The sequence below is a fragment of the Prionailurus viverrinus genome, chromosome X, assembly GCF_022837055.1.
Source record: "Prionailurus viverrinus isolate Anna chromosome X, UM_Priviv_1.0, whole genome shotgun sequence".
Taxonomy (NCBI): domain Eukaryota; kingdom Metazoa; phylum Chordata; class Mammalia; order Carnivora; family Felidae; genus Prionailurus; species Prionailurus viverrinus.
This window is the reverse complement of record NC_062579.1, coordinates 115,289,749-115,307,410: the sequence shown is the minus strand read 5'-3', so window position 1 is coordinate 115,307,410 and position 17,662 is coordinate 115,289,749. Positions and strand designations below refer to the sequence as shown.

Here is a 17,662-nt window from a genome sequence, read left to right as displayed (position 1 = left end):
TGAAAATGCTTCTCAGGGCAACCGAACACATCTTACACGTTCCTATGTAGGATGGCTCATAAAAGATCAACGAGGTCAAGTATCTTTGTAAAGCCACTGTACTGACAAGGACTTGACAAGATGTTACACACGAGAAGCAGTCCAACTCAACAAAGAAACTCCAAGTTCTTTGGGTTTGGTTTCAGTTTTCTCCTCCATCAGTCCTTAATGGCTTCATTAAGAAACTAGAAAGTAACATACTGTCCAGTGTATACATCCAATCCCTGAATCTCATAATTGAAATAAATGGATCTTTCAGAGGCAGAATGCATATGGTACCACTGTACAAATATACAACTCTAGAGCCCCAAGAAATACAACTTGACCCTCATACGCCCATGTCCCACCCTCTTTTGGGAGATAGATCTTTTAGAAGCCTTGGGTGAGGCCTCTTCCAACACTCACAGACGTGGAGGGAAACAAAGACAATTGGCTTTTCTTTCCTCCAGAAATTATTTTTTAATTTTTTTTTTGTTGTTTTTAACGTTTGTTTATTTTTGACAGAGCTGGAGACAGAATGCGAGTAGGTTAGGGGCAGAGAGAGAGCGAGACACAGAATCTGAAGCAGGCTCCAGTCTCCAAGCTGTCAGCACAGAGCCTGAATCGGGGCTTGAACTCACGAACTGTGAGATCATGACCTGAGCAGAAGTCGGACACTCAACCGACTGAGCCACCCAGGCGCCCCACCTCCAGAGATTATTAAGGGTTAAAGGTAAAGTCATTTTTGTGTTGTTAAATCTAGTTACTAAAGAGTATAACTTGTTTAAAAAATATAACTGTTTACATTTGAATTCTGCCAAATATTTGCGTGTGTACCTTTACACGTATATGCATTGCTCATTACTTTGCTTAACTTCCCTTAAGGAACTCTATCTGTATATTTTGAAATAAAAATACATGCACCCCCATGATTTACACTCATATCCTCTGAATCCTAGGTCAGTGCTTCCCCCTGCCCCAGTACTCTAACTACCATGAACAGAGATGGAAACTCAGGACTAATGCTCTTGCCTCAATGGGCAGAGAGAGTTCTAGCCAGAGTGGGCAGGATATCACCTCATGGACGGACATCCCATAGAAAGCGCTGTCTGTCAATAAGATCTACCACGAGAGGAAAAGACCCAGTTCTCCAAAAGCCAGTCAGACCGCTGGGGTCAGGCCCAGAGAGAGCAGCGGCTGTCAAGAACACAGACGGAGCCTGGCTGGTTCCCAGGTTGCATTCGCACGTACTCGGATCAGTGTTCTCGAACCTGCTGCCCGTGCATGCAGTTCTTACAAATAATCCAGGCCCAAATGGAAGGTCTATATTTCTTCAGCTGGAGAAAAGAAGGCCAGATGAGGAAAACTAATAAAGTATTCCAGTAATTAAGGGATTCGGCTTAGAAGACTCCCATCTGTCTTACTGTAGGTGGTGACTGCATGTCCAGGATGTTTGCCGGCCTCGGGAAGGGGCCTCTCCTGCAGGAGGGCCAGCTGAGGCGTTGTTTCCCCCCAAACTTGGGCTACCCGTAGTCTGTCTACACACAGAATGTTCTTAGTTGCCGGGAGGATTACCCTGCCTGATGGAAAATCCTAGAAGCTGGCTTGAAAATCACACTGTAGTAAAATGTAGTAAAATATGGGAGAGATAGTACTGGCTAAGTGGATAACTGTTTGGAAGCTAACAATTAAAAATAATTACCATCACTCTATCTGTCCCTTTGTGAAACCTATACCCTACCATAAAGGAGGGGACTTATTCCAGCCAAAGTCTGAAGGACAATGCTCGGTCTTTAGATCCAGCAGCCAAAAAGAGAGTGGCTCGTTCAGAAAATCGACTCTGTATCTTTTCAGTTTTACCCATGCTTCCCATAGAGAACCTTAGTCCTATTGAATTACACAGTATACCCCCGTGCTATGAAGTACTGTTTTCTGGAAATGCAGCCTCTAACTATAAATCACAATTGCCGAGTTTATTTCTGTTAGTTACAAACTATTGAAATATTGACTTTTATGGTCTGTATGGAAATCAGCGTATTTACAGCAGGAGCCTAATACTCTTGCTTTAGGAGTAGGATCATTTTACAGTGGGAAAAAATATATTTTTTTAATTTTTTCACGTTTGGAAACCTGTGTTGATTCCGTAAGTGCCTGCGTGTGCGCATGCGCGCACGCCCGTGCGTGTGTGTGTGTGTGTGTGTGTGTGTGTGTGTGAATTTTACTGACATTTTAATGGGAGAGAGGTAAGGTAGGAGAATAAGATCTATTGTTTACTAGAATGACAAGAGAAAGGGCAAGTCAAAATGCGATGAATGGAAAACACTGAAATGAACAATATCAAAAATGATTTTGATTTCTGTGTTTCCATCTAATTTAGACTTTAATTCAGGGTTATAGTTTTTTCTCCCCTTTCTTATTTTTGGTCACTTCTTTAAATGAGAATTCTTGGTTGCTGAAATGGAACCTTGATTAGAAGGCGCAAATCAGGCCAGAAAACCAACTAAGAGCACTGGCGATGGGAGCTTTGCTGTCAAACGGAACCAGGAACGTGGACGTGCCATTGACTTTCGCAGAGCCTTGGTCTATGTGGGAGTCATTCCCAGTTGTTTTATGTCATTTTTCGTGATCTTCCAAAAGGTGAGCAATTCACTTCAAGTGTGCCATTAGACCACTTGAATGTCATAAATTATTTCATTTCAAAAATTTTCAAGAAGGTGACTATTACTCACATAGAAAAGTCGACTTTCATTTTCTATTATTAGGAATGAAAGAAGTTGTGAGAGAAATACTCCCTTGATACGTTCTTGGACAAATGGATATTACAAAATCTACAACAGTTAATCTGAGGAAATTGGTTTCTCCATACCCCTTCTTCAGTTAACATTAATAAGAAATGAAGACGGCACTGAGTGAATAGTTCTGAACTTCAACCCAGCACCATGTAATCTCTTATTCCCTCTCTTCCAGGCTGCCCTTGTTTGCATTTAATGTACAGTCCCCAGAAGACCTGCAAACATGGTTGCCGAGACGTGTCGTTTCCCCTCCCCAGTCGGGGTGTCGGAATGTTGTGTCTAAGGATGCCTGCGGCTGAAGTTACACAATGTTCAAACAACCAGTCAAGAATCATAGTTGATTTCATACTCCAGGTACCAGTCCAGCCTGTATTTACATCATTACAGAGTCTAATGGTGATCTCGTTCAGTTTTACTGTGACTCGCTTATTGTGGGCAATCTCATTCTCCTCCCTAACTGAACTCTGTATTATTAGGAGTCAAGGTTCCTATTGTCAAGGAGCAGGACAGAGAACAAGATTCGCTCAGCACCGAGGCACCGTTCCCTTGCCAGATGCCCCCGAAGAAGCCTGTTTTGGAAATCAAAGTACTTACGACTCGAGCGGTACTGACTTTGTAGAAGCTCTGCCGGTCGGGTCACTCCACTCTGAAAAGAAAGGCACACACAATTACTAGCCGTGTTTCCCCCTGTCAAACGATCAGTCTCAATGCAACTGGTCTTCACACGTGCAGCCCTTCCAGTTACATGTTTTCACGGCATCCCGTCACAAATAACACATGAATAAAATAAAGGAGCCGCCTGGATGCATCACAGTATGACTTTTTGCTATTGTTAATCCATATTTTATGATATTAAGTAGGAATGAGAAGAAAGTGGGGGAGGGGGAGAGGCCATGAATGTTTGGACTGAGAAGAATTCTTTTTGAAAACACCTACTTTGTAAGGTGAATCCTGGGGTCAGATGTTGGGATTCCTATAAGGAAGAACACACATAATACAAATATTAGTTACAATGATACAAAGGGAACAGGACGCGTATCTGTTATCGTTGAAGATAGGACTTGACTAATGTTTGCACAAAGAGAACCACTGTTAACGATTCCAGTAATCCGGCTTCTGTGCAGAGCTCTATTCGAAGGATAAACATTTGCTAGTCGAACCTGCTGCAACATGACCATAACTGCCATTTCATCAGAACTGTAAGTTAAGACCGCTGTCTATTTGGAAATGTGTACAACGTGGGAACAAATGACCCACATGTGTGAAATTCAAGTGTTTAATTTCTCACTTAGCTAGGCAATGATGTCTCTAAGGAAGTAAAGGGGCCCTGGTTCAAACTAACAAATGATCATGGTTTTCGGAGAAGCGTAAACAAGACCGTAATTAATAGATGTGCTCGGTTCCTCCTTTTTATAGTAACCACTCCAGTTTTCTACCTTCGCTGTGACACGTGTGCGATAGGTGGGTCTCATTTTCACAAGAGAAGGGTTCTTAAGACTTCATTACAAATTTGGTGAAGTATGGGAAGCGATGTGCACATTATTTAAAGGGATTTGAATTTGATTTGAAAGGCATCCCGCACACAATTCATTCACTGTTTTTTGAGAAACGCAGATGTAGACACAGCGGGCTTTCGGGGAGCACGGCACACCTGTGTGGCGCCTGACGAAACTGGCAGGCAGAGGCACCACAATGACGTACAGGGCGCGCACGACACCGTGTGGATGGAAGGGAGAATCCTGACTGCGAGACAAGAGCCTCGAAAGGGAGACCGTGAATTCAAGTAAACGCAAGAGTCAGTTATGTCAACCACCGTTGTAAGTAATCCATTCGTGAAGCCGAATCTTGCCACCCTATAGAAGAAAAATAGAATCGCAGCATCATTTGTCTTTGAGAGAAGCAATCAAGAACAGTAACACTGTCCTTTCCCGGAAAGCGAGTTCTGCTACCTATTTCGCATGATTCTGCTGCCCGGGAGACTTCCCTTCCAGCAAGATCATCACTCCAGAGGACTACCATAAACTCCACAAGAGATGGAAAAGGCTTCTCAACTAAAGAGCTATCACAAAAGCCCGTGCAGATTGCTGCTCAAAGATTTCTCTACCCTCACTTGATAGAGAATTGACTTCTGACGAAAAACTCTAATAAGCTTGGCCATTTGATTCCACTCCTTAGCAAATCATAGATGGTGGGGAAGGGGAAAACAGTACCAGAGGCACAACAAAGTCAGAACGTAAAAAGCACAAGAGTCTATGGCCACTTAATACGGAGGCAGGCATTCCTACCCATCTTAATAGCTCCCGAGGGCATAATTACGGTTCAGTACAGTATTACAGCATAGTTCAATCGCCAGCGCTCATCATGATGTCTAAGTTATCAAGAAAGACTAAAGCGTGTTCAGTATAATTTTTATAAGAAGTCAGAAAAATATTGATTACATCTCAGAAAGATTCGTATTACATGACTCCTATGGAAGGCCAGCCTTTAGTTATCCAAGAATTTCAATCGTCCAAAATACCTCATCTCCCAGAATGAGTGGTTAACCATTTGTATGTCCTTAACTATACACCAATAATTCTACCTGTTATTTTTTATTTATTTATTTAAAAAATTTTTTTTTAACGTTTATTTATTTTTGAGACAGAGAGAGACAGAGGATGAACGGGGGAGGGGCAGAGAGAGGGAGACACAGAATCTGAAACAGGTTCCAGGCTCTGAGCCGTCAGCCCAGAGCCCGATGCGGGGCTCGAACTCACAGACTGTGAGATCGTGACCTGACCTGAAGTCGGACGCTTAACCGACTGAGCCACCCAGGCGCCCCAGTCTACCTGTCATTTTTTAAAAGGGACTCCATCACAACTGTATGGGGCAAGTTTGGGCTCATGTACCCTTAGAAATCAAATGACAAGGTCAAAAGTCAAGTAGACCAGATACTTGATCAGAGAGTGAAACATACCGGTCCCAGAAATCTGGACTGAATTTTTAAACATCATCCAAGAATTCTGGACTTTAGACTGGAACCGTCAGTTGTTCAAAGCATCAGGGCAGTGACTCATGACACGAATTCGAGGGTTATGTTATTTACTGAATTTGACTCACTGGAGTTATGTATTCCTGATACCATTTTTAATGTTAAGCTGGGTAACCCTTTTTAAAAACAGAATTCCAAAAAAATGAAACACCTCTGGATATTACCCAAGTTACTGTACAAACACACCCAACCCTGATCGGAAATGGCTTGGTTGTGGGAAAAAATTTGCATTCTTCATGCAATAATTGTTGATGCACATAATCCAAAATTAAAAAAAAATGTCTGACTTCAATCTGTGAATTTTGCTCATAGATATGTCATACAAGTAATTTTAGTAATAGACGATAACGATGCCAAGTTGTGTTCACAAACTTCTGTGAGGCTATTTAAAACAATTTTTTTACCGTTTATTCATTTTTGAGAGACAGAGACACAGTGTGAGTGGGGGAGGGGCAGAGAGAGAGGGAGACACCGAATCCGAAACAGGCTCCAGGCTCTGAGCTGTCAGCACAGAGCCCGAGGAGGGGCTTGAACCCACCGACCACAAGATCATGGCCTGCTCAACTGACTGAGCCACCCCAGGCACCCCGAGGCTATTTTAAATAACAGCCTTGATCATCCTACAATGAGAGGCTCCCATAGGATCTAGATTCTAGAGCAGGGATTGGCCAACTTTTCCTGCGATGGGCCAGATACTAAATATTTTAAGCTTTGGGGGGCATGCAGTCTTCTGTCGTAACGATTCAACTCTGCCACAAATTTGTGTGGTTGGACTCCAAGACAGGTTGGTTTACAGACACTGAAATTTGAATTCATATCACCCGTGTTATTTCACATCATTCACGTAACTCCTAATACTTGTAACAATATTCACATTCTTTTTCTTTTGAAAATCCTAACCGTTTAAAAAACCTAAAAGCCCACAGGTTGTAGAGTGCCAGCCTCTGTCTGGAGTTTGATTACCTCCACGAAGCCTTGACTGAACTTCCCCTGAGGACACTATTAGCTCCCTCACTTCTGCTGAGCAAGGTATTCCCTTCCTTGTGAGTTTTTTCCATTCTCTCTGAAAAAACACGGCACTTTCAATTGGGGATGGATAAGTAAACTTCAGTAAGTTGGGAATTTTAAACGGTGTCTGCTTTTGTAAGTTTGCAGAATCACAGACTCTTTGACCCAAAAAATCCAGTGGGAGGATACAGCACGCACCCACACGTGTGCGCATGTGCACACACCTCCACTCAGATGGTACAGATGGGGAAACTGAGGCTCAGAAGAACTTGAATGGGACCACTTCGCCAGCAACCGGCAGAGCCAGGATTAAAAGCAGCCATGTCTGTAGCTCCGAAGGCAAATAAGACAGAACCTGTACGGCTGTGCAAACTCTATCACGTGTGTACGAAATAGATGCTTTCTGGGAGGGTGCTGTCACCTAGTTCCGGTGCAAGCACTGAGGAAAGGGGGCTCACCCCAGTCACATGTTTTTACTGTATGTGTCCGCATTTTGGAAGATGAAATTTAAACCGAGGCATCTGTAAATCTGTGTAATAGACACATCACCAGAACACCTGAATCTAAAGGCTGGTTCCCTGATTGACTAGCTGGGTCATTCGGGGCACATTACGTTACTCTGTGCCTCAGTTTCCTCCTCTGTGTATTAGGGAGAGTCAAATTACCAATCTCTTTGGGTATGAAGGAATGAATCATTTACTAGATATTATCTGCTTAGAACGCGGCAAGGCATGTCACACGCATTATGTTGTTGATGGCATTACCGTTATTTAAAATGTACTTTTCTTTCAGACCAATGTTTTGGCAGGAACCAAGTGAAACAAAAGAGTGGGTGTGTAGCCATCCCGGTCTCACCATTTTATCCCAGTCGCTTCTACCTTTATCATGGGGTCGATGGGAGCACAGATAATTGGCAGAAAATGCGAATCGCTCCTGATTCCAAATTGTGCACTTACTACAAAAGCCCGTTTAAACAACCGGTTCTATTGTATACACTGGTAAATGTCAAAATCGCAACTTGGACGGATTATCTCTAAAATTGGAGAACGCAGCTGAAAACAATGCAATTGCTGTATCAGTGCGTTGGATTCAACGTCCGAAGCAGCTCAGCCGATCCCTTGGCCAGGATGCTAGGGAGGAGGACGCCAGTCCAGGGCGGCCTAAGGAGGGTTTACAGGAGGGGATGACACACACCGGACACGGACAGAGAGGGTTGCTGCTCACTTACTTCTGACCCCTTTCTCAGGTGGGAGGGGATAACTGAACGCAGTTTAGGCCAATGGTATTGTTGAACTCATGGCCCTAAACACTGAAGGATCTGACTGGGTTTCGGAGTCTACGCTCCTTGGCTGGCACTTGGGGTCTTTCACAGAGATGCACTTGCTGGCCGGGGGTTTGTCTCTGTCCGCCTCCCATCACACGACTCTGAGCCAGCCCCTCGAGACCATGCCAGCATGGATCGCACCGTGACCCCTCATCTCGCCGTGCCTCTGCCCGTCATGTTCTTCCGCATGGAGTGTTCTTCTCTTGGGCCCTTCTCTGCCCCTCAAAGTGGTTCTCGGAACCTTTCATTCTCTATGAAGACATTTTCTACATTGTTTTGTCATTTAGCTCATAACATGTAGAGGGTTTTTCTTCACCCCTAACTTTAAGTCTGTTGTATGTCCTCAGAAAATGGTTTCTGAATAAATGGATGGATGGATGAACGGATGGTTAATTGGACGGAAGGAAGGACGGGAGAAAGACATTACTTTTTCTTTTAAAGTGTGCTATTAGAATAGCCATGGTTACTTAGGCATTTTAGAAACGGATGGCGAGAGAAAATTCTTACTGGGAGCAGGTGAGGGGAAAAAATGAAACATTTGACAATAGCACTGTAAAAGAAGTTCTGTCAATATGATGTGTTGGCGTGTAAAGATCTGTGTGCTTGTGCGCAAGGGCTGGAAGGTGATATACAAAATTGAAAATCGATCCATTAGGGTGAAGAGGATAGGTTTTTGTTTTTTGTTTTTGTTTTTTTTTTTGATTAAAAAGTCTTGGATGGGGGCACCTGGGTCGCTCAGTCGACTGAGCGTCCGACTTTGGCTCAGGTTATGATCTCACAGTTCGTGGGTTCGAGCCCCGCCTCGGGCTCTGTGCTGACAGCTCAGAGCCTGGAGCCTGCTTCGGATTCTGTGTCTCCCTCTCTCTGCCCCTCATCCTCTCTCTCTCAAAAGTAAATAAACATTAAAAAAATTTTTTTTTAAAGTCTTGGATGTTGCTGCTACATCATCTATGTGGACAGTGGCTGTGCTCTAGGTAGTACACCCCACAAGCCAGTGTCTGGGGGTATATGGTCCTGGAGACTCTCGGTAAAAACGAGATTTCTATCAACATCCCAAGGGGCAAGAGGAAGTCTAGATTATAGGGCACCAGAGCACCAAGGCCACTTTTATTTTTAAGGATCCAACTGGAAGACCGGTACAATTAAACTAAGATAAAGGAAAATGGAGGAAGGAAGAGAATTGACCTGTCCTGGGATGGAAAGTGTGTTCTTCTCAGAGTTTCCAGAAGTATGCATGGCAGTGAGAGGAGCAGGCCAGGAATGGGTCATCTCCTGGTGAGGAAAAACAAAGCAACTTTATTTTGGGGCATTGAGAAAATCAAATACCTTCTTGGCACTCAATATAGCAGGGCCCTTTATAAATACTTACTGACTTAGTCGGCCTAGTTGTTTTCAGAGGAACTGAAATTCATCCACTCCATTCCCCCTGCCCCATACCCGTGCTTGAAGCCTACCTGTGACACACGGGGCCATCCAACACCCACTTGCACAGTGCCAGTGACAGGGAGCTCACTAACGCTTGACGCTGCCTGTCCCACGTGACACAGCTCGATCACACTATTCTTCCTGGTCGTGAGCCAAACGCCTGTCTCCCAGGGGCTTCTACCTACGGATGGTACTTTGCAACTGCACAGAACATGTCCCCTCTTCCTTTGCATGACAAGCCCTCAGCTGCTGGAAGACAGCAACCCTGTCCCCTTCTCTAGTCTGAGACATTTGCAGCTTGTTCGTTCATTCGTTGGGAACCTTCAACTTTTCTTCTAAGGCTTGAGTTCTGCATTCTGTCAGCTATCTGAGGTGCTCCCAGGAAGGACTCCTGATTGCCTGGGGCTCTTCTCACTCCCGGTCTCCTGCAGCGGGTGTGATCTGGCAGCTCAGGGGGAGGGCAGCACTGTCGCTACCTGCGTTCTGGACACAGATTGGGCACGCGCCGTTGCTTTTCCCAGGCAAAGAAGAGGCAGCCGAGGAGAATTCTTCCTCATTCCTCGAGAAGGTTCCTGTGAGACTGGCGGCACCGTTCCGCCTAGCCGTACCCACAGGGTGTCTGCGAGTCCAAGTCTCCAAAGTAGGAGGAGCCCCTCGGGCTCCCGCTCTCCGCTATCAGCAGGGGCACCTTCCCGATGCCTTCAAACACTCGGTTTGAAAAGAGTTGCTGTTCAAATCTTACCGGAGTCATAGGGCTCGTGGCCAACACACTGTACCCAAAGAGGAAGGATAATTAAATCACATGCTTCACATCCCGGCACCAGCGATGACAAAGTTTGTGAAACGGGAGGGCACCCGCGTGTGTTGTATTCATCAGACATTTTGGTATATAAACATCCAAAAGAAAAATCAGTGCCATAATGGAAAGAAAGGAGAGCTTTGGGGAGGAGCGGAGAGGATCAAAGTTTATGAAAGGCCTTTTTTAATGAGTCAGTTACATAATACTTTCCCCCAATCTTTATGGGTAACATAATTAGTCATTTCAAAGGTAATATTAATAAGAACTCTCAGGTAGCACTAAAACATGTTTTTTTTTTCCTTCTATAATTACCCAGTTCAAAAAGAGTCTTTGATGTATGAAGAGCGGTAATGCAAGGAGATACTTCACAGGTTCATTCACAGAGCAGCGCTGAAGCCGAATTTGTAAGTATGATTCAGACAAGGGCTGACACAGATTGGGTTCTACCTCGCACTATTTAACAGGAGGCGCTAAGGACATTAAAGATGCATACAAGATTTAGAGGGGATGCTTAACCTACTTAAGAGAGAGACTATTTTCAAGTGGTTTTGAGTTGTGCATTTGTATGCAATTGATCACATTCCTGACAAATGCTGTTTATGCATTCATCAAAACTGGTCCAAAGTAACTCTGTGTGACAACAGTTTAAAGTCGAGTTCTAGTTACTGAATGATTTCTTTTAAATTTTAGATGTGTTTTTTTTTTTTCCTGATTAAGGCTGGTCTTCTCCAAAATTAGTTCCATTTACAAGATACAGGTCCTAATTTGGCCCGAGCTAACGAAGGGGCAATAAGCCCTAGCCTGGGATAAGAAGTGTTATCTCTTATCGGCAACTGGGGAGTATGCCTCAATCAATGAGAGGCTTAGTTATTTCCCTTTCTGCCACTGGCTTTAGAGGTGTGCCTCTGGGCTTATTAAAAGGTGTTTCATACGCCTGGAAGGATGAACTCCCTCCTCAGAGATGTACCTTCTCCCCCAGATCATCTGAATTTACTTGATGGTGGAATTGGATGATATCGAATTACCCCCAGAGTGCACCATCGAGTAAAACTGATTCTCTGTATTTGAAACGCGAGATTTCATGAAACGGCAAGCCTATTGCATATTACCACCGATGCATTTGATTAAGGTAGGGAGGTTGCAGTTGAAAGGAATATAATTTCCTGAAAGGATATCTTCAGCAAGGAACGTTGGAGCAAGCTCTTTCACTTCTCAAAATGAGCTAGACCCGTAAGGTGTGGAGAGCTCACAGCAGATTTTCCACTGTCATCCTTTTCATTCACACTCGAAGGATATTAATCTATTTTTATGTTCTTGCTATTCCCAAGATAAGAACACCCGTGCACCCTTATCCAACTGTCCTAAGCCTACCTATTCATCAGGCTCCAGTGCTGACCACCCAGGCTTAACACCAAGCGTCACTCCTCCACTAACAACAAAAATCTCACACGCACACACAGACACGCACGCGCGTGAAGCTGCTCTGTAACGCCTTCGATCCTCCCCAAGAAAGAAATGAAGCAGGGACTCATCTTCCCATTGGGCAGTGGTAAGTGAATGCTGGGGACTCCAAAGCACACATCCTTTCCACTACACCAGATAGGTTGACTGTTATTGTAAAGTCGACTAACATGGTTAAGTTAATGGAGAAAGAACTAAGTAAGCAATGACGTTTTTATCTTTCAGTATTGGACAAAGAATAGGTTTCACAGGCAACAGAGCATTCTATGTAATTTCTAACAATGGGGCAGATGCTTAAATTAATGTGATCTGAAGACTTCACACTCAAACCCAGCAAAATCAGAAAAGGCCCAGTTTTCCACCAATGATTATTTCTCCACCATATTATCCGTACGATGGCTCATGGCTAAGACGCTAACGGATCCAAAACAACTTGTGGGTAGAATCACTTTGCTGGACTTAGACACACAAGCTGGGTGTGCCACTGGCTGAGGAGCAGAAGATGGTCTGGATTCCAGACTCTCCTAATTTCAAATGCATCCCATACTCATCTAACACGGAGCTGGCCGACTGGCTGTTATTTGTAATAACTAGGATGTTGTCCCAAGCCTTGTCTTATTCAACTTCGTATCTCCAGTGCCTGGTACGTGGTACCTGGTTAATATGAGATGCTGTTATTAGCATCTACAGTTTCTATGCATGGATTAATAATAAGAATCATAACCGAATTGATAAGAATAATAAACATACCAAGATTCACCAAGCGCTTACCGTGTACCAGATGCTTATTTCCCACACTCGGTCTTTTGGTACTACAAACTAAAGAGGCAGGGGTCACTATCATAATCCTTTGGAGACACAGAGAGGGGACGTGACTTGTCCAAGGCCACACAACTAGTAAATGGCGGGGTCTGCTTGGTGAATTCCCCGCATTTTGCTCTACTAACTTGTAGTGCGTAGTCATTATGCATTAGTCACTGGGATCTAGAAAGGATACAAAGTCAAGAACCTTCCTCAGAAGGGCTCATGCTGCTAGATGTGCTAACCACCTCGCGAGCCGTGTGCACACACGTACGTGTGTGTGCGCTCCTGAGTGCGTATATTTAGGTTAAAAAGCATAAGATAAATATTCAGGTCCTTACCTCGAAGAGTTAACTGACAAGATGATTCGTTTTTCAGATAACCATCTTAATGAATAAAAGGTGGGATCTCACATATTTCATTGTTGTTGTTGCTAGAATCAGAAAGATCCCTAAAAGACCCCCGGACGAAGAGTAAGGAGAGCTTAACTAATGTCTGAGTTTGGCCAAAAGCTACCCGAGTGAGCCCGGTCAAGTTGCTTGCCCGCTCCGGGCCACAGGAGAAAAGGAGCTAATGTGCGTGCAAGGTTACGGGAAGCACACGGTGTCAAAGGCAAGGTTCATGGCAACTTGGCCCGCGAGCAGAGCTAGAGCATTGCCAGCATGAGCCCAGCAGATGGGTAGCTCAGGCTCCGTCCGCGGCTCCAGATGAGAGGGGCTCTGTCCACCTTCCCCCTTCCCCTTGCTGAAATGCTAAGAACAGAAGTGTAGCTTGGGAAGTACCAGTAAGTGGGAACAGCTGAATGCTTTTAAATTACAAGTACGACTGAATAGACGAAGCCACGAAATCAGGCCGGAGTTGATTTTCACAGAGGCCTGGACTGAAATGACCTTGGACTCCAACTTCCACTGGGGGAGGGGATACTTTTCCTTCTGTTTTTCGTTCCAGGAAGTGTAATAGGATAGTAAACATATACACTGCGCAGTCTGCCATGCCTCCGGGGCCTCGGGATGCAGGAACATCGGCACCCCCTTTTCTCCAAAATGAACGTAAACGTGAGACTCGTGAGCTCAGCCCATGTGCCCCGACCAGGCGAATGAGGTATGTTCACTGGAGAGTCAAATCTGCTTCTTTAGCCAAAGTGCCCCCCTTCCTCCTGAGCAAAACCACGTGTGTGTGTGTGGGGGGTGGCGGTGGGGGGGTAAGGGGATGTTAATAATTTACCAGAAAACCTAATTTGTTTGAATGAAGGATTTAGAACCTTTGTATCCATGAGCCCCAGCAGCTCTCTGAAGAGGCAGAAATGGGGGCTGAGGTGGAGTTAGGCATCAGGGTGGCCAGGCAATAAGGGTCAAGGGCCCTTGGTGTCCCTGGCAGGGCCTGTCCATGGAACTGGGCCTCGGGAGAACAGCAGCCAAACCATTCCTCAGTCCTCAATCCGCTGTTGCTTGCTAACTGGCTGAGGGAAGCCAGGCAGGGAGAGTATCCGCACAGACACCTGTAGCAGCAGTGGGGCTGTTCGGTAGGAAATGGACCACGGGGCTGAGGCGGGCCGTGGGGTAGGCCCCCGGAGGGAGCCCAGCACTCAGCCGGGAGAGGAGTCCGCACATGCTGCCACTCCCAGTGTGGCCTCCCAGCAGGCAGCCCCTGCAGAGACGTGCACCTGCTCCTCCTGGCCGGCTCTCCTTCCCGACAGGCCCTGGGAGGACAAGGACTGGAGGCTGGAGCCCTTTGGCCAGGGTCGTAAAAGTACCCATGCGAGGAAGGAGGGTGCAGGGGAAGAGCTACTGGTCTCTCTTTCTCTCTCTCTGTCTCTCTCTCCCTCCCCTCTGGGCCCTCCCAGGATAGACACTGTGTTTCCCAGACTGTTTTCTCCTAAAGATGCTCCTACAAAATATCCCGCTTACTTCGGGTTCAAGGGCGTATTTAACCCTGACCAGGCCACAATCTAGCACATCGATACCACCCGGGAAATGAGGACCTAGTTGGAAGACTGGATTGCCACAGTACATCTTGGCCCCACCGAGGCATTTACCAAACCTCACACAGAACTCCTACAGCTAAGGATGGAGATGTGCAAGGCGCATTAACATGCCCTAAGCTGAATAAACTTACACAAATTGTTGAGTAAATAAGGTCAACCTAGAAGGCAGCCTCCAGAGGCATTTCCTAAGGCTCTGCCATTTGTGGTCCTTCCTTGTTTACCAGTTTTAATGATAATAGTGCCTTACTTGTTATTGGGCCTTCTGATTGACAGAGATACTCAGAAGCACTATCTCATTTAATCAACAACTTAAGGACATACAACATGTGTGCTTATCAAAACTGTAGGTGACACTAAACTGTGAATATCAAAATTCAGAAACACTTTGCAAACCTGGCCTGAGGCCAATAAGATGAATTTTAACAGAGGTAAATGAAAACTGCAATTATGTTCTGCAAACCAAGTGTAAAATTGCAGAATGAGAAAGCCCACCTGACTTAGCTGTGATTCATGGGATGAAAATGCAAGGATTTTAGTTGACCCGAAGCAAACTTGAGGGGATTCAGCAGCCAAAAGAACCAATGCCGACACAGGTGATATTAAGGTAAGTATGCTGCCTCCAGTGCAGAAGACGATCGTTGATTGCACAACAATAGTACGCTGTATGGGACAGGCCACATCTGAAACAGACCGCCATCCTGGATGGCTCATTTCAGCAGGAGTCTGGGAATACTGCGTTCTCTTAACAGGGATGACCGCTAGAACTGTAAGAGCTTGGAAAGCTCATTACAGGTATAAATGCACTTTAAGAGAGAACATCTAGGGGGCGCCTGGGTGGCTCAGTCGGTTAAGCATCCGACTTCGGCTCAGGTCATGATCTCACAGTTCGTGGGTTCAAGCCCCGTGTCCGGCTCTGTGCTGACAGCTCAGACCCTGGAGCCTGCTTCGGATTCTGTGACTCCTTCTCTCTCTGTCCCTCGGCCTCTCACGATCTGTCTCTCTCTCAAAAATAAACAAACATTAAAAAGAAACATTTTTAAAGAGAACATTTAGTCTATAGAAGAGGGAAGTTCTGAGAAGTGCATTCAAATATAAGAGAGCCTAAGGGTTCTCATATGGGAGAGATCTGCAACCTGCTTTGTGGACCAAGAGGTTAGGACTATGTCCTGTAGGGAGAAGTTACCGGGGAACCAATGTTAGTTCAAGCTATACAAGATTTTCCATTCATGTGGCCTTTTCAACCATGGAGCCTACTGCTTTAGAAGGCAATGGGGGCGCATCTCTAAAGGCAAGGGGGCCTGTGCCCAGGGTACTAGAAAAGGGATTCCTAGAGAGGCAGGGGAGGGAGGTTAAGGACCAACCGCACCGCCTTCATGAACCTTTGATCGTATTCTTCATCTCGGTACAGCCGAGGATATTTATGATGCAAAACTGAATCTGAAAGAGCAGGCTTTGCTGTTATTGTTGTTGTTTTATGTGACATGCAAACACGGCTGAGCACACTGGCTAAGGAAGTCCATCACTGTCCCAGGGACGGTGGGGAAGGAGGGCTGTGGAGGGCCTTCTAGCTCGCGGTGAGACAGCTAACAGCCCAATTCGTCTGTTTGCTCAGCTCTTGGAAAGTCCAACAACGGTGGGCTTTTCTGGGCTTGATCGCTGATGCTCCTGCCAAGCCTCTCAAGTGGTCAAAATGCTGTTCCATGAAACTGAATGGATACTCTTCTCTTTGGAATGGTCTTAAGACAGTCTCCTGAGATTGCATCTCTGATTTCTATGCAAGTGCCGGTAGGGAAGAAGCATAAATTCAACTGTCATATGAAACATCACTTCCCAACAATAGGCCAACACATCATGCAATCCACCAGGAAAAAAAAAAAGTAAGAAAAAGGCTAATTGTTTTAAAAGTTTCTAACACTAAGTTATGATTTCATTGACATGTTATAAAAATCCTGACAGTATTTTTGTCTTCAAATAAATAACTGACTGCTTTATTTAAAGCTCTTTAGGGCCGGCAGTTGTTTCAGGGAATCTGGAAATTTTCTCCATCGGCCCCAGGACTATACATGCACAAGGTGCACCTTAAACTGCTGCCTTCATCCTGCCTGCCCCTCCCCCCCCCCCAACCAGGGTTCTATTTTAAAAGGACCTAATTCCAGGGGCACCTGAGTGGCTCAGTCGGTTAAGCGACCGACTTCAGCTCAGGTCACGATCTCGCGGTTTTGAGTTTGAGACCCTCATCGGGCTCTGTGCTGACAGCTCGGAGCCTGGAGCCTGCTTCGGATTCTGTGTCTCCCTCTCTCTCTACCCCTCCTTGTGCTCTCTCTCTGTCTCATAAATAAACATTAAAAAACATTTTAAAGGGCCTAATTCTAATTTACAGTTGGGGAGCGTGGTGATCAGTGACCCTGTGGCCACACTATGTGTTCGTTCAGACAATCGATCCATCTTCTTGCCATGGCCGATGCGAGGAGTTGCATTTCGTTCACTCAGTGTAACGGGGATGTGTACGGCCATGTGCAGTGACACTTCAGCCACTCTACGCACACAGTCCACAGAGAAACCTCTAGCAACAGGTGGGCAGACCACCATGGTGACACATTGGGCGCAACTCAACCTTTCTAAGCCAGGAACTTGTTTCCTTCAGCCATAAGCTAATTTTGACACTGTTACTCTTTTTCAAAAGTGATTTTCAAAGTTCGATGTCCAGTTTCTAATTCTTGTGTTTCAAATTATTTTGCCATCAATTACATCCAAATGACCATCATTTAAAATGTAATACAGGGGCGCCTGGGCGGCTCAGTCGGTGAAGCATCCAACTTTGGCTCAGATCATGATCTCACGGCTTGTGAGTTCGAGCCCCACATCAGGCTCTGTGCTGACAGCTCAGAGCCTGGAGCCTGCTTCAGATTCTGTGTCTCCCTCTCTGTCTGCCCCTCCCCTGCTCACACCCTGTCTCTCTCTCTCTCTCTCTCTCACACACCCCCTCTCAAAAATAAGTAAACCTTAAAAAAATTAAACT

The 17,662-nt window shown here is 45.4% G+C and overlaps 1 protein-coding gene across 6 annotated transcripts in view; it reads right to left on the bottom strand.

Annotated features, from left to right (window-relative positions):
* The window catches only part of AFF2 (ALF transcription elongation factor 2), a 468,411-nt gene that overhangs the window by 147,892 nt on the left and 302,857 nt on the right, over positions 1–17,662 (bottom strand). For 3 of the 6 annotated variants that reach the window (XR_007149018.1, XR_007149019.1, XM_047844523.1), the window contains exons 5-7: positions 9,359–9,445; positions 3,747–3,783; positions 3,405–3,456 (exon numbers count right to left, since the gene is read on the bottom strand). Coding sequence is in view for 4 of the 6 variants with exons in the window: in XM_047844523.1 (XP_047700479.1) it covers positions 3,405–3,456; positions 3,747–3,783; positions 9,359–9,445 (176 nt within the window). In the remaining 2 variants the exon portion in view is untranslated. The remainder of the gene's footprint in view (positions 1–3,404; positions 3,457–3,746; positions 3,784–9,358; positions 9,446–17,662) is intronic. The other 3 variants (XM_047844524.1, XM_047844525.1, XM_047844526.1) reach the window with 3 other exon arrangements.